The 23304-nt window shown below is 36.8% G+C and overlaps 1 protein-coding gene across 2 annotated transcripts in view; it reads left to right on the top strand.

The window, feature by feature from the left end:
- The first annotated feature begins 12241 nt into the window (after positions 1-12241).
- The window catches only part of Man1a2 (mannosidase alpha class 1A member 2), a 165471-nt gene continuing 154408 nt past the window's right edge, over positions 12242-23304 (top strand). For both annotated transcript variants that reach the window (XM_047552195.1, XM_047552191.1), the window contains exon 1: positions 12242-13872. In XM_047552195.1, the coding sequence (XP_047408151.1) occupies positions 13571-13872 (302 nt within the window). In that variant the 5' untranslated portion in view covers positions 12242-13570. The remainder of the gene's footprint in view (positions 13873-23304) is intronic.

The raw sequence follows: 23304 nt of genomic DNA, 5'->3' as shown, positions 1-23304 counted from the left end.
TAGCATACATGAATCTTGAGCATTATTCACATCTATTGGTGAGCTACTTCCTTTCTTTCTTCCTTGTATATACATTTCTAGGAAGTGCAAAGATTAGAAGGAAAAACTATCAGCAGTGCAAAAACAACAACAACAACAAAAACCCAATTTTATTACTTTTTTGGGCATGCTTTAAAATACAAAGGGCTAAAATTTTATTCTGGTGGTTTGATTTTTTCCTGTGCTGTTTAAAACCAGTAAATTATTATAATTTTGAAAAACACCAGCAAAGTTGTAGTACATTCATTCTTAAGCTTACATTATAGGGAAGTAGAATCCTGCAATATCTTGATTGTAGGATCTCTGTGTTTTTAGCATTTCTTCATTAAGGGTGAGCTGTCTCTATAGCAGATGATAACCAAATAACACTTTGGGTTAGGTAATAGAATATAGTGACTGGCCCTAAAGAAGAGGAGCGCACAGTGCTATTTTGCTTGCACTGACCTGAATGGAGACGGACGCAATTGAAGTGATGTGGCCAGAAGTGAAGTTATGTGATAATGACTCGAAATAAGAAGCAGATTATGTGTGAGAAATTTAATGCAATATTAGACCTCGAATAAGAATTAACTTTAAAAATGAAGTTTTTAAAGAAATGTTTTTGTCTTTTAAAAAGACATTCGTATTATCATTTAAGAGCCAATACTAGAGTCGCACATCTCATTATTGCTCTTTACTACCAGGAAATTTCCGGTCTGCAAGTTCCCCTTAAGGGTTCCAAATATTTTGTGTCTGTTAGAGTAGTCCTGTACTGGATTAGGCTGAAATTGCACAGCACATTTGGAAGTTTAAAATCTACATCTCATTTGCATTTTGGAATTACTGTAAATACAAAACTTTAAAATTCATAATTGGAAATCTGTAAGTCCTTTATACCTTTTTCATGCTTGAAGCTACTAAGTAAAGTGCCTTTGGAATAATAGCTCTTTAATTTCCAGCATTTGTGCCTCAGTTTGGTTGTATAATATGTACCCACCTCCTTAGCCACAGCACCTACAAAATCATTATTCTCTGAAGGATAAACACACATTGTAACTCAAACATTAGTTTAAGGTAATACAACCAGGGAAAGGAAGGGAATGTATGTGCTGTGAAATTTATGAGTGTAAGGATTCACAGGTCAATCTATCAGCTTTATTTTATTTTATTTTATTTTTGATGCTGGGAATTGAACCTAGTGGTCTGTGCATGTGCTCTACCACTGAGCCACACTCCCAGCCCTGGATTTACTTGTTCTCAATAGCATCTATACTCTAATGAGAGTCACAACTTCTTTATTCTGGCAGTCAGTCACATAGGTGTGTTTGAAAATCCATTATGTATAGAAGTGTGTGAAAATCTGCCACAAAATATAAATAATCTTAAAGGACTAACATTATTACATGAAAAATGATTATTTCGGACACACACACACACTTTTCTGGCATATTGATAAAGTGTGATTTCTCCCAGATTACTGAAGCTACTCATAGAAATACTTTTATTTTAAATGGGTATTTTTTAAAAAGTCAATTTACCTACTCTTTATATATTAAAAATAGATTTAACTTTTAAATGAACCAGTTTGTTAAAAGGGAGGGGAGGGGAATTTGAGTGTTATAATCAGAAAGTGAAAACAATATCTCCTGCCCCCACCAAAAAATCTGCTTTTCTTTATTGCCATGCATCAAGTTGTCTAGCAGGATTATGATTGTTATCTTTGATTTCCTCCCCTGCCATTCAATCAACTATATTTTCCAAGTGCTCTTTAAATGCCTGCTCATCTTTGCCAATGATTCTACTATAGTTTAGGCCATTAATATCTTTCTACTATGTGCTAGAAATGCTTTTCTGACTGGTTTCTCTGCCTTTATGTAGTCTGACCATCCTGAAGCCATTCTCCATTTTATAGTCAAAGTGATCCTTCTAAAAATGGATATCTGATCTAATCATACCTCTGCTTAGAATCCTTTAATGGATTCCTACTGCTCTCAGAAAAAAACTCAATTACTTAATGTGACCTCCTTAGAGGCTCTTCACGATTCAGTCTCCTGTTTTGTCTGCTTGATCCAGCTGTTTCTGATTGTCAAAAGCTCCCATTCCCATGGTGGGCTTGTCAGGTCTTTCTTTATGGGTCTGGTGGTTCTGCTTTCTTTAACTGAAAACTGTCGTTTATAAAACTTCTTGATAATGACCCTATTCATTTCTATTAATAAAACTTGGTTTGAAAGGCTATTTTTGTCTGATATCAATAACGTTTCATTGTCCTTCCTTTTTTTTTTTTAACCAAAGATTGAACCCAAGTGTGCTTTACCATAGCGCCACATCCCTGGCCTTTTTTTTTTTTTTTTTTTTTAATATATATTTTATTTAGAGACAGGATTTCACTGAGTTGCTTAATGCCTCGCTGAGTTGTTGAGGCTGGCTTTGAACTTGCCTCACCACCCTCCTGCCTCAGCCTCCCCAGGCCCTGGGATTACAGGAGTGTACCACCATGCCCAGCTTCATTGCCTTTCTTTATGTTAATATTTTGATGGACTTTTTATGGCATCGTGTTGCCTTTCTGTAATTCAGTTTTGTGTGTCACTTACTAACATGATATGCCTCGAATATTATTTTGAATCCAAGATGATAATCTCTGTTTCTTACAAAGTAATCTAAATCTGTCTTACTAATATATATTTGGATTTAATTCTATTATTTTATATTATGTGTATTTTGTTTCCCATACCTTTATTTTCTTTATTTTGCTCTTTTGTTTTCAGTTGAGTTATTAGGTTTTTTTTTTTTAATTTTAAATTTCTTCAACTCTTGGCCATCCTTTTCTCTTTGCTGCTTTAGAAACTTTGGATTATATTTTAATTAATATAAAATATCTTAAAATACAAAGTATTCAGATAAAGTCATTGTTTCTAGCCATTCCCAAACATGAAAAAGGTCTTAACTTGCTTTCATTACCCATTTTACACTCATGTTTATTTAGTTTTTATCTGTTCTTTTTAGTTATACATGACAGTAGAATGTATTTTGGCACATTATACATACATAAAGCATAACTTATTCTATTTAGGATTCTACTCTTGTGGTTGTACATGATGTGGAGTTACCCTGATTGTGTATACAAATACAAGGGTAGGAAAGTTATGACTGGTTAATTCTACTGACTTTCCATGTTTATATTATTTTTATGTTAAAAATAGTACTACAGTAGGTATTTTTTTAAAATTCCACTATATATTTTATTAATTTCTTCCTCAGTGGTTTCTCTTATCTCCTATGCTTCACCCCTGGGCTTTTATCTTTTTCCCTTAGTAGGTTCTTTTGATGTAAGTCTGTGGTTGGTAAACTCTCAATTATTTATAATTGAAAGTGTCTATTTTACCTTAAAATGATAGTTTATGTGGAAATGAATTCTTGGTTGAGAGTATTCATTCAGCACTTCTATGTTATCATTCATCTTCTTGTTTCTGTTGTCACTTTTGAGAAATCTAGTTATACTACCTTTGTAGATAACTATTATTTTCCCTTTGATAACTTAAGATTTTATCTTTATCCTTATTGTCCTACAATTTCACTCAAATGTGATGAAAGTTAGTTTGCCTTTACTTATGTGTTTGGTACACAGGATGTTCTGATATTTTTATTAGGACACTTTTGATTTTCTTTTCCTCCTCCTCCTTTTCTTTAAGTGTAGCTTCTCTACTCTTTTAGTTTTTCCTTCTGGAACTCCTATTAGTTGCATGTGGGAGTCTCTCAACCTAACCCCATGAATCTGAAATTTTCTTCCATATTAGAAAATCTGTTTTTTAAAACTCTGTTCTAGTCTGAGTGAATTCTTTAGTACATCCCTTTAATCCACTACTTTTTCTCTTCAACTTTGAATAGTTCCAGAGATCTTTTCATTTCAATGACCACATTTTTATTTTCCAAGATTTCAATGAGTAATTTTTCATATTTACCTGTTCTTTATTCAGATTCCATATGTTCCCTAAGTTCTTGTCTTTAAAAAATGAGTATTATACCCTCATTTATTGATTTGAGAAAGTAAAAATACTAAGTTTAAAAATCTTTGTCAGTTCTGTAGAGTTAGTTTTATCTGTTCAGCGTGTTCATTTTGTTGGATATCTTTCTTAGTATGAGATATTTTTATGTGTTTGGAATCTAGATCATGGTTAGATTATTTTGAGGAGGAATTTTCTACTTACTCCTTTTCTGTTTTGTTTTAGCTTTCCCCGCCCCTCCCCCCTCACTTCCTCTGTGCTCACCTCTCCATGTTTAGTGATTTTTTGTCTCCACTTATCTCCCCAGACCTCATTTCTAAGATCAGGCCTAATGTTGGCACTTTGATGTTCCTACCCACAGTGATGTTGGGGCTACCACAGAACTAGTCAGGCAGTCAGCTGCTTGGCCTGGTTCCTGGTTCCGAGTCTGAATCTTTGTCCTTCTGCTTCCCAAGCAGTGGGTGGCAGCAGTTATTTTTGACCTTCTTTCAGGAGCTCTTGTCTTTAAGAACTGTCTGGCTCCTGCCCTCCACCTTGTTTGAAGCATCTTTAGTTCCTATCACCTTGCAGTAGACAAAAAACGTGGATTTTGAGCCTAAGACCCTGGTGGACTTGTGGTTTCAGCCTAAGTACTTTATGTTTCAGTTCCATTTCTGGTCCCTGGAAATGTTTATTTTGTCTCTGATCCGATTATATCTTTTTGGTTTTTCTCTTTTATATTTTAGTCGTCATTGCTAATTGTGTGAGAGTGGATAAAACATGACCTACTGCACCAACTCAAAGAGAAACATTTCTGTGTGTACCTCTCTTTTTCTCTCTCTAGCTTTCTCTTACAATCTATGTTCTAGCCATACTGAACTACTTTCAGTTTCCAGAGGGGCCTCAAACTGCAATCTTCCCTCAACCACCAGATTTGAATGAAATAAGGCACAGAAAACAATCAAATGGAGATTTTTTTTTTAAAAGTCAGTTTTATTACAGACAACCTATTAAAAAACGGATTTATAGAACTGTAACCCAAAAGGACTTGGTAATACTCTCAACCCCTACAGAATGTAGTCACCAAAAAGGAAGTTTGGGTCTGCACAGCAAATATGTTTACTCAAAATTATTGTCTGTACCAAACTCGGGCAGAAAGAGAAAAAAGAGAATGAATCTTTCGTACTGGGCCTTTTTGTTAGGTTACCTTCACCCAGTCAAGACTCATTAGTAAAGTAACTCCTGAGGGTGAAGAATATTGGTGTAAGAAGTCAGACATGGCACTCCAGTAAAAATTCCTCTCTCTGTCCATGATAACTTGGGGAAAAGGAGATTCCTCTGACAATGCTGTGTACTTTCTCCTTCCCTTAAGTCTTTTCAAAGACTTTCAACTTCTTTTCTCTTTCCAACCCCTACTTATCCTGACACCTACAGAATAATGTTAATATTTACTAAATCTCCATTATTTCTTTTAATCCTCACAACAACCCGATGAGGTATATATTTTTATTTTAATCTTATGGATGAAGAAACTGAGGACAAGGAAGATTTCCAATGTTTCCAAGATCACACAGGTAAATGGTAGAGATAAGGTTGGGCCCAAGTTCTTCCAGCTCCAGAACCCAGGTTCTTTTAGTCATACACAGCTGCCTCCCATATTCTTCTCATCTTTGATGCCTACGGCACAGAATAACATCTGGCAGAAAGTGGGTGCTCAATAATATTTAATGAGGGCTGGGGAGATAGTTAAGCTGGTAGAGTGCTTGCCTTGCAAGCACAAGGCCCTGAGTTCGATCCCCAGTACTGCAAAAAAAAAAAAAAAAATTATAATATTTAATGAGTGAATATATATAAATCAATGAAACATATTCTCAAGCTAACTGCCTAGGGTGGACTTAAAACAACTTTTATGTAAGGATTTATAAAGAATGTGTAACCTCTTTTGGCATCAGATTCCTCTTTATAAAGGTAGAGACAAGCACACAACTTAGAAGGTATTTGTAGGGGGTGCTAGATTCAATAAACCTCTGCTGTCACTTCTATCTATCTATCTTTTTCAATATTAGGTCTTCTCCCCCTGGTTGCCCAAGCAGATGCTTGTTCTCTACTGTCCACCCTGCTTATGTCCCTGGTATAAGCTTGTTCATCACCTAAAAGAGTATGTTATTTCTGGTTCCTGATCATTTACACTTGTAAAACTACTGATGTTTCACATATAGTTATAGACAGTACCAGCATGCAGAGACATGCTATGTGTTAGTCAATACTTTTTGTTGCAAGTCACAGAAACTAATTTAAACTGAAAAAGTAAATAAATATTCATAGGCTTTATTAGTCAGTTTTCTGTCACTGTAACAAATACCTGAGATAATCAAGTTATAAAGAAAAAAGGCTTAGTTTGGCTTCTGGTGTAGAGACTGTAGACTATGGCTGAGTAAGCCCATTGCCTTTTAGGTCTCTGGTGGGGGTACTAGATGACAATGGCAGGGAGCAGATGGTGCAGTAAAACCACTCTCCTTATGGCCAGGGAGTGAAAGAGAAAAAGAAGACCTGGTATCCCACAATCCTCCTGAGGGCACACTCCTAATGATCTAAAGACCTCTTATTGTGCCTCACCTCTCAACGTTTCCAACTGTGTCCCAAAGGTGCCATGGTCTCAGGATCAATTCTTTATTATGTGGGTTCTTAGGAGACATTCCAGATCCAAACTATATCATTCTTCCAATGGCCCCAAAAGTCCAGGTCCATCTCATGACACAAAATGTATTCACTCCATGTTCAAGAGTCCCTGTAGTTTTAACTTTAACAGCATTGTTCAAAAGTCCAAATCTAAAGTCTCTTATGAGGTTCAAAGGCAAAACTCATCTATGAGCTCTTATACAAATCAAAAGAACAAGCTACAAGCTTACAAAATACAATGGCTCCAAGTGAAGATCACCATTCCAAAAGAAAGGAACAGGAAAATAGCAAGGAAGGATAAGATTAAAACAAGACTGAAACCCAGCAAGACAAACACTAAATCCTACAGGTCTAATATCCAGGGCACACTATAGTGCAACGTGGTCTCCTAAGGACTCCTAATTAGCTGTGGCTTTGTTGGCAGTTTCTTGGGCTGGTTCTGCCTACTGCCTGAAGTTTTCCTTAGGAGGCATTCCATATAGCTGGACTTTGTCTTCTTGGAAAATTCAATGCAGCTTTGGCTTGACTCTTACAAATCCACATATCACCTTATCAGGGGCTGCTGAGAGAGATTCCAAACCTGCCGCACACTACCTGGCCTCCCAGATTTTCTTTTGGAAGTCTCAGTGCAAGGCTCCATGACCCCAGAACTCTTGCACTCTGTTTACCAGCAAATTAGGTTCACATGCATGACACGAAGGTCTGCCACCAGTGTGATCTGTACTAGGGCTTGATTGAACCATGATGCACAACTTCTGAATGCCTTGCTGGCTGAACTTGAGGAAATGAATTCCTAGGCACTTTGGGGAACATAGTGCACTCCAAAAAAAACCCTATCCACCTTGGAGCAAGCACTCAAGTGAGGATGCTTTCTCTTCCTGTGTCTTAGCTCTTCTTTGTCCTTCAGCTCTTCTCTGTTTCATTCGTAGGCATCCTAATCTAGACCTGTTAAGATTGGGAAAGGATAGTTCTTCAAAGGAATGCTAGGCACACTCATGTCTCCATGTTATACAAACAATATCACCATCAAGCAATCTATTATTTTGTATAGAGTTGATGAGTTTTCAGAGTGTTTTAGAAATAATGGGTCACTTGATCCTCAAACGACACTATGAAATTTTTAATATAAATAAACTCAGTAAGGGATGGAACTAAGTTTGAAATCTATGTATTTTGACTACTAATTCAGTACTCTCTCTATAATTTGTGGTATCTCTTATATATGTGCAAACAGCTTCATTTGGTTAATGGGTTTAAATAGGTAGAATATTTTCCTGAACTAACAGAGTACTGTCTGTGAAAGCAAGGATACCATCTAAATCTTTTGATAACAGAAACATGTTTATATCTGTGAGTCATTCTGAACTCATTTTACTTATAATGTAGGTAAAAGCATCGCCCTGCCACTTTTATTTTTCCAGCTCAAGAGTATGGAGGGATCATGTCTAAGAAAGCTATTTAATGGAAGAGTAAAGTAGGAAGGTTCTAGGTAAGTGATGGAAAACCCAGCTGCTGACCTGTGCATGTTCTTTTCTCTAGGTTGGAAAACAACCCTCCTCTTCTAGTTAATTAAAGGTTCAGTTCAGGTGACACCTGAACCAGAAAATTCCCTGACCCACTCCCCATTTACCTCCCCTCACTCTGCTGTCCTATCAGTGTCCCTATAATGATATTCTAACAGTATTCTTCCCACCGTTTCATAATTTTCAATGTTTATTTATTTCTCCACGCCAGACTGCACACTCAATAAGCATGAAGATTCTGATTTACTTCTCCCCATCTCTAGTACTCAGTGAAAGGCTCCAGGACCCCAGAACTCTTGCATTCTGCTTACCAGCAAATCAGGTTCACATGCATGACACCAAGGTTTGTCACCAATGTGATCTGTACTAGGGCTTGATTGAACCATGGTGCACAACTTCTGAGTGCCTTGCTGGCAGGACTTGAGAAAATGATGATTTGTCACACAGTAGTCCTTCAACAAATGCACCTCTTACAAGCAAATGAACCTCAAATGCTTTGGCTCAGAGAAGAAACTGTAGGTTTTTTGGCTTTGCTGACTTTCAGTAAGCTAATTTGAGAGCTTCCTTTTTAAAATTTTAAATATTATAATTATTAACTCATATAAGTTGTGTAGATTAATGAATTTCTCTGAGACATTTCCACACATGTATATATTATGCTTTATGAAATCCACCCTCCTTCAATTCCTTCTCTTACCCTCCCCTCAGTCCCCTTACCCTTATTCATTCCTCTTCTATTCTCAGGTTATCTTTTTTTGTTTGTACAGATAAGTGAAAATGTGATTCTTGTCTTTCTGGGTCTGGCTTACTTAGCTTTATTTGTTGTCCTCTAGTCCAATTCATTTTCCTGAAACTGTCAGAATTTTATTCTTCTTTATGATTAAATAATACTTCACTGTGTATGTACACCATATTTTCTTTATCCATTCATATGAGGACAGGCACCTAGGCTGATTCCAAAACTCAGCTATTGCGAATAGAGCTGCAATAAAGATTGGCATGCAGCTGTATCTTTTGTGTGCTGATTTTGTTTCCTTCAAGTATATACCCACAAGTGGTATAGCTGTATCATATGGGAGTTCTATTCTGAGTTTTCTGAGGAATCTCCATACTGTTTCCATATGGCCTAGTCTACTTTACATTTAGTCCAACAGAAAGTAGTGATTCTGTGTTCTCCATATCTGTGCCAGTATTTGTTGTTGTTATTATTATTATTTTGACAGGGGTGGGATGGAATCTCAATGTAGTTTTGATTTGCATGTCCCTAATGGTTAAAGATGTTGAACATTTTTTCATGTTTTCATTGGTCATTTCTATATCTTCTTTTGAGAAGTGTCTGTTGAGATCTTTAGCCCATTTATTGATTGGCTTACTTGTGTCATAGCTTTGAGCTATAAATTATCCCTGACCTTTCAGGAAAATGTTTCATAGAAGAAAGCAAGAGTGGAAGGAGCAAGGCTGGAGCCTGGTTCTTCCCCTACACAAGTGGTCATGTTTGATAATTTCTCCTCTAACATCTTCCTTGGACACTCTGGGAACAAGTTTAAACTATGAAAGAAGAGGATAAATGGTAGTCAATCAAAAACCTTTTTTGCATACCATCTATTTGTTTTTCTACCATGACTTCAGTTTTGCTTAAAACAGGGGCAGATATGTGTGTGCGTGTGTGTGTGTGTGTGTGTGTGTATAAAGTGTTAAAATTATTTAAAAAGTGGAAAAGTCAATGTATGATTAAACAAATATAAGTAACTTAAATTGCAATACATGAGTGGATCTCAGAAATGGTCCTATAAATCTAAAAACTGTAGGAGTAAATTTTTTGTTAATAATTTAGTAACTCTAATCTCCTAAGATATTAACTAATTTATATCGTTTTGTAAAAGGGAAATCACCACTTTATCTGCTACTTTGGAATCCTGTCTACACCTTTGATCAAAGCCTTACCACTCTTTGAAAAATAAATATTCTCTTTAGACCCTCTGAAACAAAATCCTTCTGTTATATGTGATTACATACACACACACACACACACACACACACCAGTTCACACATTGTTTTCTGCTGATTGCTCTGAGGGAGCAGTGTATGTTCACCTAATATGACTAAGTTCACTTCTTGAAATCAGACCTTAACTTTTTCAAGTACCAGTTCTTTACATATTTTGAACCTAATTATAAATATAACAAACAGAACACAGGGGGGAAATCATATGTAACATCAGTATCTTAACAGCTATAATTTTTTCAAATATTCCCTTTATGTGTATATTTTATATACTTATAATTATATTTAATGAATGAATTTGCAACTTGCTTTTTAACAGTACTAATTATTTAGTTTTGTCTCTAGAAGAATGCGTGTATAAAATGGTTTTGATGCTGGTGTAGGAGTGTAGTGAAATAACTGATGGTATCAATGGCCTTAAAATTGCAGACTGCAGTTGGACATTTGCAATAATCACTAATTTAAATAACTGCTTACTCACATGATGGAAAAATGAATTTTGCAAAACAGAAAAGGGCAAAAAGAGAAGGAGAGAACATATAAGACTTCTTTAATAGCTATGAGTTGAATTTGCAGATGTCACACTTGTCAGCTAGGTTATGGTGGGTTTCATGATTGCTATTTCATGTGGTTAATGATCTGATGTCAACCTAGGTAGTATTTACTTTTCAAGATTTATATAACTTGCTATTTATCAAAGGTGAATATTTATTTCCTTTATATTTTTCCTGGAAAATAATGACCTCAACAGTAGGAAACCAAAGTGTTTCTTTTCCTTTGGCTCACAGGCTCAACAGTAGGGACTTAAGACACTTTGGGAAGGCACTTTACTCTTCACCTGTGTCCAATACAAAGCTCGCTTTAGATGGGACACTCTTAGGAGGTGGCCCTTGACATTAATCTTAGATGTCTTTATTTGGTAAGGCAGGGTCAATGACAACGACTTCTTTTGTCATGCGGTAGGAAGTTAAGATATGCAGAGCTTCTAAAAATCCCGTAGACTGGAATGTAATTATGAATTGTGCCATTGAATATGAGATTATTTTGCTTGATTTTTAATCTAAGGCTGAATTTTTCTCCACCCCTGCTATTTAAGGGCCTCCTCTCCAATTCCGAGTTATTAGTAAGGATGTGTACAGAGCATGACAATTGAATATTGGAATAAAAATCTTAAAGTAATTGAACATAGGAGTATAAATGTATTGCTAAGAAATCTTTTTGATAAATTACAACGTGGTTCTTCTTAATTATATGGGTGAGAGAATTGAGTCAGATTGTTTTTAAGCCAGAATTTAAACAATACTGTGTTTTTTGAGTTTTAGCACCTCACCATTCATCCCCGTTAGCTCTTATGGGAGGGTGGTGGTTAAGGAGCCTAAGGAGAACAGGAGAACATACTCTAGAATTTGAACCATGAGGAGCCTGTTCTCATACCGGGTGGGGGTAACTGGATTCCTGAGAAGGGAACCTAATAGAAAGGACAAGGTTGTCATTTTACTTTTAACACAGAACCTGGCTCCTGGTTGGTGCTTTCTATGAACTGAGCCTAGGGTGCCCAACAATGTGCACATAGACTGTATGCAAGAAGTTTGAGACCCCGTTTCTGAACCCCAGGGACCGACGGTCCATAACTGAAGACAAGACTTCGACACCGCAGGAGTAAACGTTAACCTCTGCAACGAGAATCCGTCAATCTCCGGACCCCTAGATTCCAGCAAAACCTTCGCCACCTGCCTCGCTCCCCCTAGCCCGAACGCCGGTCAACCCCACCGGAAGGCGGGGGCAAGCTCGGGGTCCCGGGGAAGCTTTCGGTCCAGCGCGGTTGACAACCGTCCCGCTCGCGTCCCCAGATCGCAGCAGCAGGACGCTCTGGGGCGCGGGCGAGCGGGCTGGCGACGGAGCCCGCAGCAGCTCGAGGCCGGAGCGCCCGCCCGGCGAGGCGGGGGAGGGGCGGCGGCGGCGGCGGCGGGGCCGGGAGCGTGCGCGCGCACCTCACACTCTGCCGCCCGGGGACGCCCACACGCCAGTCGGGGCCGGCAGGCCGGCCCGCGCCCCGTCGTTCGCACCCCCCGGCCGGCTGCTCTTCGGCGTGCGCCCAACGGGTGTCGGCCCCGCGGCGGTTCAGCTCTGTCTAGGCCTAAGGAGCAGGGGACCAGGCCCGGGCCGCAGCCCAGCCAGCGTGGGAGCGCCGCCTCTCCCGCCGCCGCCAGCGCGAGCAGCTACGAGCTACCGGAGGCAGCGCGGAGGAGGGCCCCGCGGCGGCCAGCGGCCGGGCAGGAAGGAGCCGGAGCAGACCTGTCCGCTGAGGCGCGGTAGCTCCCGCGCGCCCGCGGCCGCCCGCCTCCCCAGGGCGGAGCGAGGAATGAGCAGGCGCCCGCCCCGGGCTCTCGGACCGAGGGCTGGGGCCCGGCTTCCTCCCACGCCGCGGAGGCGCGGGGGCTCAGTCGCTGCGGCCGGGCGCGGCAGGATCGGCGGCGGCCTCGCTCGGGGAGCAGGCGCCCGAGTCGACTGAGCCGGCCGCGGCGAGGAGGAGGAGGAGCCGGGTGGGGGCGGCCGCCGCGCCTCCCCTCCCCTCCCCCGCACACGCCGGGGCCGCTCAGTGGCCGCCAGAGGAGGAAGTTCCGCTCCCTGACAGACCGTGCGGCGGCCGCTCCCGGGGCTCAGGTATTCGGGGCGCGATTGCCCTTCGGGCCGACCGTCGAGGGTGGCGGCATCCGAGCCCTGCCCGGCGCCCGGAGCCTGCGGGGCGGCGTCGCGAGGCGCGGGCGGCCGCCTGCTGCATCCTGCTTGCTTCACCCGCCGCCGCTGCATCGGCTTTCCAGCGAGGTGGGAGACCTTCCTCCCTGTTGGGAGACTTCCGAGGAGACCTGCATTTCCCCCCCTCCCCACCGCGAAGGTTAAGAGACGGTGGAATAGAGACATCAGAGGAGGTTAAGTGGACCTTCTGCAACTCCTCGGACCTCGCCAGCCTCCCCTTTGGGGCGGGAGACAACATTTGAGCATCTCACTGGGTGCGGGAATGGAAGAACCCACCTTGCAGCTTTTCTGCAGTGTGTCTTGCCCGATCTACTCCCAGGAATGAAGAGGAGATTTCTAATAACCTGATGAAGTACCGAGAGCCTAATGGCAGGAAGATACCACAGGACATAAACTAGCGATCGTTTGGGAGGCCACCCAGGTTTCCGGATGTAATTGGATGAACGTGAAAGAGATACCCTTTTAAAAAGCACAACACTCCTATAAGAGGAGAAAAATTGAGTTTATTCCTTTTTTTTCTTTTGCCAAGATTTTGAAAACGGTTCGATGTCTTGTACATTTGATATAAGATGAGAACTTTATGAAGTATTCCGTCCAAGAGCCTAAACGATGACTACCCCAGCCCTGCTGCCCCTGTCTGGACGTCGGATACCACCTCTGAACTTGGGGCCGCCCTCCTTCCCACATCACAGGGCTACCTTGAGACTTTCCGAGAAGTTTATCCTTCTCCTTATTCTTAGTGCCTTCATCACCCTGTGTTTTGGGGCATTTTTCTTCCTTCCAGACTCTTCAAAACACAAACGCTTTGATCTGGGTTTAGAAGATGTGTTGATTCCTCACGTAGATGCCGGCAAAGGGGCTAAAAACCCTGGAGTCTTCCTGATCCATGGACCTGATGAACATAGACACAGGTTTGTTTATTTCAGAAATTCTGGTGTTAACATTTGGCAGAGTAAAGTACGGTTATTGCATCTAATCTGGTGTTTCTCTGTCTCTGTCTCTCTCTCTTTTTTTTTTTAAAGTTGTAAGAGTTGCATTGGTAGTTTAAAACTGCCTGCGTGGAACCGTGGATTGAAAGGACTTCTAGAGTCCCATCTCAAATCCAGCTCTTTTGTTTAGTTTTTAATAGGAGTATTATCTGTGTTCAGATTTGTTTAATGTTGACAATTGGGAATGGAGGTATGAAAACTTAACCTAGAGAAATAATGGCATATGCTGTGCCTACAGTTTATTAAGAGCGTATTGCATTCAGTCATTGTGGCACCATGTGAAATCAGTACATTGACAGCTCCCATGTGTTTGCTCTCTCAAAGGGCTCTAAATCTCTGGCTTATGGTTTAAAACTTAGTACTGAATCTTAGCTTTTTAAATGACAGATATGGGCAGAATATCTAGAGTAATACAGTGGGGAAGAAAATCCTGAGTTTTGTTATTTTCAGGGAATGTGTGTTAGTACTCCATATGGAATGAGTTAAGTTAAAGTTATTGTCAGATCAAGTCATTCACTTTGTGAATCTTGTGGATAAGACTTAGGTTTTTTTTCTTCTCATAATTTAATTTTTCTCTGATCTTTTTGTTTCAGTATAAGAGATGGACCGTTAAGCCTTAATTATTACAATTTGGTCAGTTAAGGGATTCACATTCTTTCAGATCACCAAATCTGAAGTAAGCTCTTGGAGATCGTAGCCAAATTAGGATAAATTCGAAGGCTTGGTTACAATTCCTTTAAATCATTTATATATTTTTACTCAAAGGGAAACTTTGGGAAGTACTTTACATTTTTCAAGCCTATCCCATTTATTTTAAAAATAGTTCTTGAGTATATGAAAAAAGTCACATGCTTGAATTCAGTTTTCAACTAATGTTAAGTTTAGCTTTTAATCAAGCATGAGGATTTTGTAAAAGCTTAGGTTTTTAAGTGTGAGTCCAAGTTAAATACTTGGGAAAATACACTCTTGTTGTTTTTCCTTTTTCTTAGCCTACTTAATTCATTACTTCATTGATGGTTCTTCAACTTCAGTTGAGCCTTTGGAGTAGTTCTATATTGTTTTATACCATTCTTCTACAACTAAGTTATTTGGGATTTTTTTGCTCTTTTCAACTTTTGTATTCTTTTAGATTGTTTCTTTAATTTTGCTTTTTGCTTTTTGTGACTTTGAGAAAAATCTAATGTGATCTGTAAAATTAGCAAAGTAGTTTCCCTTGAAAATCTTATTTCCCATGTATTGGTGTAAGCTATGATGACTATTTGAAAAATATGTATTATTTAAGACTGGCATTCAAGCTCTTTGTCACAGCCATGCATTAACATTTATTATCCCAGTAAGCTGTCATAAACAAAGCAGTTTCTTTTATATTGCGTGATCGAAAAGTTTAAATAAATATGGCCAATTTTCAGTTTAAAACATTACATAGTAGTTGAAGTTTAAATTTAGAATGAAAATATTAGTGCATTTCAGTTTAAAGAAGTCTGCTTAAATTGTATAAGATTCTTAAATTATATAGCCCATACATATATGTATATATATTCTTGATATCCAAAATTCCTGGGTTCCTAAATTTGGAGTAAGAGATTGGGTATAGAGTTCTGATGGCAAAAGGTGGTTAGTGATCCAAATTCTGATTTTTGGATGGTAAGAGTTCAGATAGCAAATCATGCATATAAAATTTTTTGGAATCTGTTTGGTTCCTGAATTTTGGAAAGTGAGAATTTAAATAGACTTCAGTTAGTGAAGGATCTCTGTATTAGCTTATGTATATTTCTTTCATTATATCAGTTTATTTTTAAATTTTCTTAGTATGTTTTTTGATGCTTACTCTTATCTGGAAACATAGCCTATAGTGATAAAAATTCTTTGAAAAGGAAATGAATTTTAAATTAAATTTAAAATGTGGAAACACAGAATATCAAATTAATATGTAAATATTGATTTAATTAAAATATTTCAGAAAGATGACATCCCTATGGAATTGGTTGGTACTGAGATCATACATATTTTGGGTGTGGATAAAAAGCTTAATTTAGAGGATACAAATTGATCATTTATCTTAATTTTGTGTGTATGTGATAGAGGCATGAGGAACCTTACTTTAATAAGTCATGGCCATTACTCCTTATAAACAGTACTTAAGAGTTACTTGTTGGATTGGTGTTTCTTTACTAATGGATCAGTTAGTATAGTAGCTTGATGTTTAATCTCCAGACCACATAGATTCTTACTGTAGTTTGCAACTGATTAGACTGTGGAATCTTTTTAAACTCTATGCCTAAGTTGTTTCCTCTGTATGACAATTGCATCTACTTTATATGTTGTCATCTAAATGAAATAATTCATGCAGAGCATTCAACATAATTCCTAGCATTTGTTTAATTAGCAATACATTTTAGCTATTAATATCAGTAATCATAATTATAATTGATATTTTAATTTGGACTGTTCTGTAAATATTATATGTTTCTGAAAGTTGGGGTATAGTTTGGTTTGTATTTTTAAAGTACACTAGACTCTTACTGTCTAAGGAATATTTTATAACCATACCACTAGTTAGCAGCAAATGTATATGCATGTGAGCTGTCAGGCTCTATTTATGTGGAGCTTACTTGTCTAGGAGGGATGATGGGCATTAAATAAATGTTGGTTTCTAAGGATAATGAATGTAGTGAAGTTGTACTTAGTATGATCACAGCACATAATGGAGTTAGAGTTACATTGCATGTGGAGTGGGAGTAGAGGGCAGTGAGATTAGGAAGGCTCATTAGGAAGCAAGGGCTCAGAAACTTTGAGTGGGAAATCACAAAATGCAGTATAAAAGGGGAGGTGAGAAGTGGCCAAAGCAGGGGACACTTTTGAGACTCCTAAGGGTAAAATAGCTTGAAGTCATTGAGGATCTGAGAAATGTTCAAGTATGGCTGATGTAGAGAGAGGGACTGTGTGGGGCCAAGTGAAGAAACTAGATGAGAAGTGTGATTTGGCTTGCGTGCCTGTTCTTTGGACCTCTTTAACATTACAGAAGTTTGAATTAGTTACCAGCATTTACAGATCAGGAGATTTCACATAAAATTCTTGGTTTCTGATTTCTTAGATCAGAGGACAGGGCAACACCCAAGTCTGCATATTCAGGTGATAATTCAGCTGAAATCTGCCAGCAACTGCTCCCTCTAGAGGGACATGTGCTCTCCATTTTATACCACTCAATTAGGGTGTCAAATAAGTAAATGAAATGAATCAATATTTAACCTGGTTGTTTTTGATTTGCAGTCCCTAGGCAGGAACCTGGAAGGTTTGCTATTTAGTATTTTGGTCTTTATCCTAAGTATATTAATGGGAAGATATTGATGCAAGGATGTGACAGGCTTGTTTTATATTTAAAAAAATTTTTTAAACAATCTGTTTTGTGCAAGAGGACAACCAAATAGGAGGGTCTGGGTCACAGAGGATATTGACTTAGACTACAGTGGTGATGTGGGGTGGTGAGAAATAAGTGAAGAAAAGGTTCATTCAAGAGATGTTAAACTATTTTATAGATAGTCGTGGTTGGTTGAATATGGGGATTGAGGTAGAAGGAGGAGATAGTTCAGGTCAATTTAGAAGTTTCTGGGTTGTATGGACATGAACTCTATTTATTTATATTATATTTTATATATCGATGTTATATTTGTACTATATTTAGCACCTGAATTTATATAATTGATAGTATATGAATTTAGTATGTTTTATGAGAAAACCCCATGTTTCCTTCTGTTAAGTAGTTCACAAATAATCCAGAGTTTCAAACTGTATTTATATATTATGTATAATGTATATTACCACCTTCACGGTGGCAATGATATGTTATTTAGGTTGATTATGGTTATTTGCAGCATTTGTGATTTAAAGTACCTTGTATAGTAATTGGTTATAATATACATCAGTGTTGTTACAATATCATCATAATTTGTGTATGTAAAAGACATATATAATTTTCATTTCGAAAGTGGCATTTGTTTTATATAATGGCATTATATAATGGACTCTGTGTATGTTTAAAAAAAAATTTACTTGAACATTCAGTAAGTTTCATCCTCTAGTCAGGATTTTGTTAGTCTAAATTGAATACTTGTTGGTCAGGAATATGATTACCTCTGATAGTTTCCTTTAAGGGAAAAATATATAGGCTTTGGAGTAAGGAGGACCTAAAGTTTCATCTTGGTTCTACTAATTAGCCATGTGATAGGCATAATTGCTCTAAATTTGGGCTGGCCAATGTGGTAGCTTTTAGTCACCCAAGACTTTTGCATTTGAAAAGTGGCTGGTGCAAATTGCAGTGAATTTTAGTGAGTTTCTCAAGTTCTTATGTCATAATTTGTAGTTTTGCTTTTTAGAAGAGTGCAGTTTTTAAATCTGATTATTGCAATTTTAATTTCTTGCCATCTTTCCTTATCTTATCTCTCTTTTTCTGTGTCTTTTTTTTCCCCTCTATCCTGTTCTTGACTTAAGCTTTCTGCTCCTGTTTGGGGGTGGTTTCATTGTTTATTCTCTAATAAGTCTGCTAGATATTATATTTCCCTTTTATTTTATTTTATTTTTTATCTTTTTGGGTACTGGGGATTGAACTTGGGGGCACTTGGCCTCTGAGCCACATCCCTAGCCCTATTTTGTGTTGTATTTAGAGGCAGGGTCTTACTGAGTTGCTTAGTGCCTCACTTTTGCTGAGTTTATCTTTGAACTTGTGATCCTCCTGCTTCAGCCTCCTGAGCCAGGCGTGCATGCCTGGCTCCCTTTTAATTTATCACCCGACTTGGCTCATGATTATTTTCCTATTTTCCTTTACTTAGATTTGAATTATTATGGTCTATTTATACTTGACATTTGTCAACAACAGAGTGGTATAGATGCCTTCGCTGTATTATTGCTTATTGATCTTTAAATATAGTATTGAGTGAATATCTTTCTAGCTTTGTAGTTGGAGAAAAGTTGATCTGTACAGCTCTCAGTCTGTTTGCCTCAAGCATTTTTAGTAGTCTCCACTGTTTTGGTGCTAGGGTAGGTTTCTATGTAATTTCCAAATTCAGAGTACAGTTTGCAGGATAGACAGTCACTATAATTCTTTTCGTCTTACTCTTCACCACCCAGAGTGTGGTGGTTCTTCCTCTTGTCCCCACACAAAAACATAGCTAGTTAGATAATCAGGTTGGGAATGGACTGAGTGGAAAAGGAAGTTCAACAGTGCTCTGCCTGCATGGAGGTCTCTATTCCATCTTATTAAGGCATACCGGTGAGTGAGTGGGTGTTTGAGATAAGGAACAATAGGGATAGTGTAGTAATTTTAGACTTTTTTTTTTTTTTCAGTGCTGAACCAAGGGTTCAGCTAGGCAAGCCCTCTACCACTAAGTTACATCCCCAACGCATTTTTTGTTCCATGAAGATAAAATGAGGCTTGGTTTTTGTGAACGTTATGGGTTAGTGAACAGTTCTTCCAGATTCTGTCATTAACTTCATGATGGCTTTTTTTTTTTTTTTTTAATGTTTTGAAAGTTTTTTAAAAACATTATTTTCTATGTCTTTTGCAAGTATTATAATATTCTGGAGGAGGCTGTGTTTGAAGTCTACTCATTAGATGACATTTTGCATACTGTATATTTAAAGTCAAATTTTGATCCAAAGCAAAATAACGATGACTTTGCTATTTTATTTGTTCGTGTTTTAAAAAATGCCAAATTAATTAGTATGTTTTTCATTCTTCTCCTAAGGAGTAGAATATAACATGGCATGGTTAAAATGCAGAATGTCAAGGTCTAAGTTCTGATTTCATGTTGATTAGTGAGTTTGGATATTCTAGGGGTTGACAATATAAAATGCCTGTAATAAGTAAACAGTATTTATTGAATGTAGTTAAATGATTCAAGGAAATAAAATTTGTTCAAATCGTTTGTTTACTCTAAAAGCCGTAATAGCCTATAAATAATTTCCCTTGGATTTCATAAGAAGAGTTCTAGAGTTGTGAAATATTTACTTTCTTTTATTTATTAATACTTACTTTGGGCTCTCTTATTAAAATATCAATATTCCCAAAATATTAACATTGACTCGTATAGATTATATAACTTCTATACCATGTAGTTTAAGATTTTATTTTTTATCATCACTCTTTATTATAAATCTGTACTTGAAATATTTCGAACTATTTTTGTTTAATAGTGTATTTTGACCTTCAGCATTCTTGTTAATATAGTTATTAATACCTGAAATGGCCCAAATTCACAGATAGAGAAATTCATTTATTTTGCCTGCCATTTGTAAGTCTTTTTTAATTTTTTTTAAATGAAATGTTTCATATGTATTTTCTGTGATTACATATGTAAAGCATTTTATAGTCATTTACTTACTTATCTGTCTCCCTCAATAGAACATGAACTCTTTGAGAACAGATGACTGTATTTTATTTATCTTGTTTTTTTTAATGCTCGAAGTACATTTGGGTCTTTAATAAAAGTATATTTCTGCTGAATAAATATTGTCTATGGAAAGATTCCAGATTCCCTGTGTATAAAAAAATTACAAGAAAGTATTGAGAGAGAAGATGCAAAAACAGGAAGAATGATATCTGAAATTGAGAATACAGTCTTTAATAAAGGCCCTTTATAAAAATAATAAAATATTTGTTGTGGCCCTATCCGTAACAAATTTATTTCTGTAAATGTATGTAAAATATTCTGCATGCCTCCACATTGAATTTCTTCCACTTCAATAAAAAAGGAAAACAATAGAGAATATGTGATGTTTTTCATATATTTAATCCTTTTTAATCTTCACATCAGATCTATAAATTAGGTATCACTAATCTCATTTTTATAGGTATGGAAGCTGTAAAATTTAGATCATTCCTAAAGTTGAACGTTGTTTACATGGAAGCTAAAGTGTCTACAAAAATTAATAGTACATGATAAACATTAATTGATTTTTATGATAACGTGTGGTCCCTCTTGTTTGAACATTATAAAAATAATCAACTTATAATTTGGACTGACTTTACATATTTTTTGACTAGGAAAATCATTTTGCTACTGAATTTTCCCTAACTTTGCAAATTATGTCAGAAAAGTTATTTTGATTGCCATAAAATTTTTTCCCATATATTTTTTTATTGGTGCATTATAGTTGTAAATAATGGTGTCTTTTGAAATTTTTTGCTGGAACTTTTTTCCTGTTGGAATATGCTTGTAATGAACCTGTACTGGAGATTCATTATTCAGACTGAGTTTTAGGATATATCATTATGATAAATTGCCTTCAAAGGACATGTTTTCCACTGATCTGTCTTGGAATGTAATATGGTTCAGAAGGAAGGCATTATTGTACATTTAAAAAAACATTGCATTCAGTGTAAGAGACAAGGGACTCTAGTTTCAGCCTTGTCCTTTGTTGTTGTTGAAGTATATTAGATAGGCTGTTTAAAACTTTTCTGTATCTTGATGTCCTTATTTATGAAATGAAGGAATTGATTAAATCTTTTCTTTCATCTCATACATATGAAACACAAGTAATTTTCTGAGATAGGGAACTGATGAGTGTGTGGTAATTTAGTTCATACATCACAAATACTGTGAAGATAAAATGTGTTTTACTAAATAGGAATTAGTGTCATTTTTGTATAAAAATTGTTTCAAAAATCATTTTAGAATGACTAAAATTTATATATTATCTGATTATTTACATAATGAAATCTGTATAGATTTGAAAAGTGGAAATGAATGAATGACTGTTTATATGTTCTTGTTTCTCATTAGTTTAAAAGTCTAATTCGTTAAGCATTTATTCACTAACCTGAGGAAAAGGGTGTATTTACAGAAGTGTTTCCGGGTATTATTTGAACTCTGGTTTAACAAGCATACTTTTTCATTTGTTATCTAAGATGTAGGATAGATCCTGTGGAAAACAGAGTCCTTGAATAATTGAGGCCTCAAGCCCTGGTGAAGACTCTCACTACTCCTGAGGCATAATTTTCTTTGATTTAAGACTATAATTTTCTAACTTTAATATTGAGATATTCCACTGGAAGTGTTCTTTCTGATCTGCATATTGTAACAAGAACTTTTGGGACAGGTTATACAAACATGAGATTAATAAACATTTACCTTTTCATGAACCTAGATTTTTTTTCTCCTCTGATTAAAAAGGTGAAAAAGGTGAACACTGAGTAGCTGGCTTCTCTTGTGTACTCTTGTAATATAAATTAATAGAATTTTCATGAAGAGCAGTGTAGTTATATCAACTAATTTAAAATGAAAATTCTTTGATTTAATAATTCTTCCATAAACTTATCCTTGGGAGAGACTACATCAGTGTACAAAGAAATGTTCAGGAATAGTCCCTGAAGCTGTAATGTGGACATATTGTAAATGATCCAAATGTCTATCAAAAGAAGATTAAATAAATGGTCCTGATATGTACAGAGATTTTTTTTGCTTTCCCAGTTTTATAGTTTTATAATAGTATATTTTGATATGTCATAGGTTAAGTCCTCTGTGTCATTTTTGGTTTAAGTTATAAGCATCTATAAAACATCAACAGATAATATTAGTGAAGGTTGATGCACTACTTAGCTCTATTATATGCAAATTGTTTCCTTATGCTGGCTGAAGATTAACCTTCTTGCTTTCTTGAAGTAAATCTTTATCCTAATTTGGAACTCATTCTTAGTACATGTTTTTACACCATGATTTATTATCCTGAAAGATTCTTTTTTTCAGGCAGCTTCAGAGCTATCAGTTTCACTGTTACCCATGTCTTTACAACACCATGATATTACTAGATTTAAAACTCTTTGCCAGCTTGATGCCAATTTTAGTTTTCAGTTCCCTAATTGTTAATGAGATGAAAATTTCTTTTAATATACTTACTGATTGTTTGGGTTTCCTAATATCTGAGTTGCTTGTTTACATTATTATTATTATTATTATTATTATTATTATTATTTCCTTATTTTTCTCTTGGTTGTTTTGCCTTTTATTTATTCATTTGTAGAAATTGGACATTCTGGATAAATTCTTGCTATGGGTATTTTATTTTTATATTTGTGTTTTTAGTTTTACAAAAGTTTAAATTTTAATATAATTGAAACTGTCAGTATTTTCTTTTATGGTCTTACTATTTTTTTTTTTTTTTTTATGTGGGGAAAGTGTACCAGAAATAATAGTTCCTATATTTTCATTGCTGGTAGTTTAAAAAAACATTTAAAAAATATTTAGGGATTTAATCTACTTGGTATTGATTTTTGTTTGTGATGAGTTAGGGACTGAATTTATGATTTTCCTCATGGGCATCCATTTGTCTCAGTGTTACTTAATGAGAGTCTTTCCTTTT

The sequence above is a fragment of the Sciurus carolinensis genome, chromosome 1 (assembly GCF_902686445.1).
Source record: "Sciurus carolinensis chromosome 1, mSciCar1.2, whole genome shotgun sequence".
Taxonomy (NCBI): Eukaryota; Metazoa; Chordata; class Mammalia; order Rodentia; family Sciuridae; genus Sciurus; species Sciurus carolinensis.
Note: the sequence above shows the minus strand (reverse complement) of the source record. Positions and strands in the feature narration are given on the sequence as shown.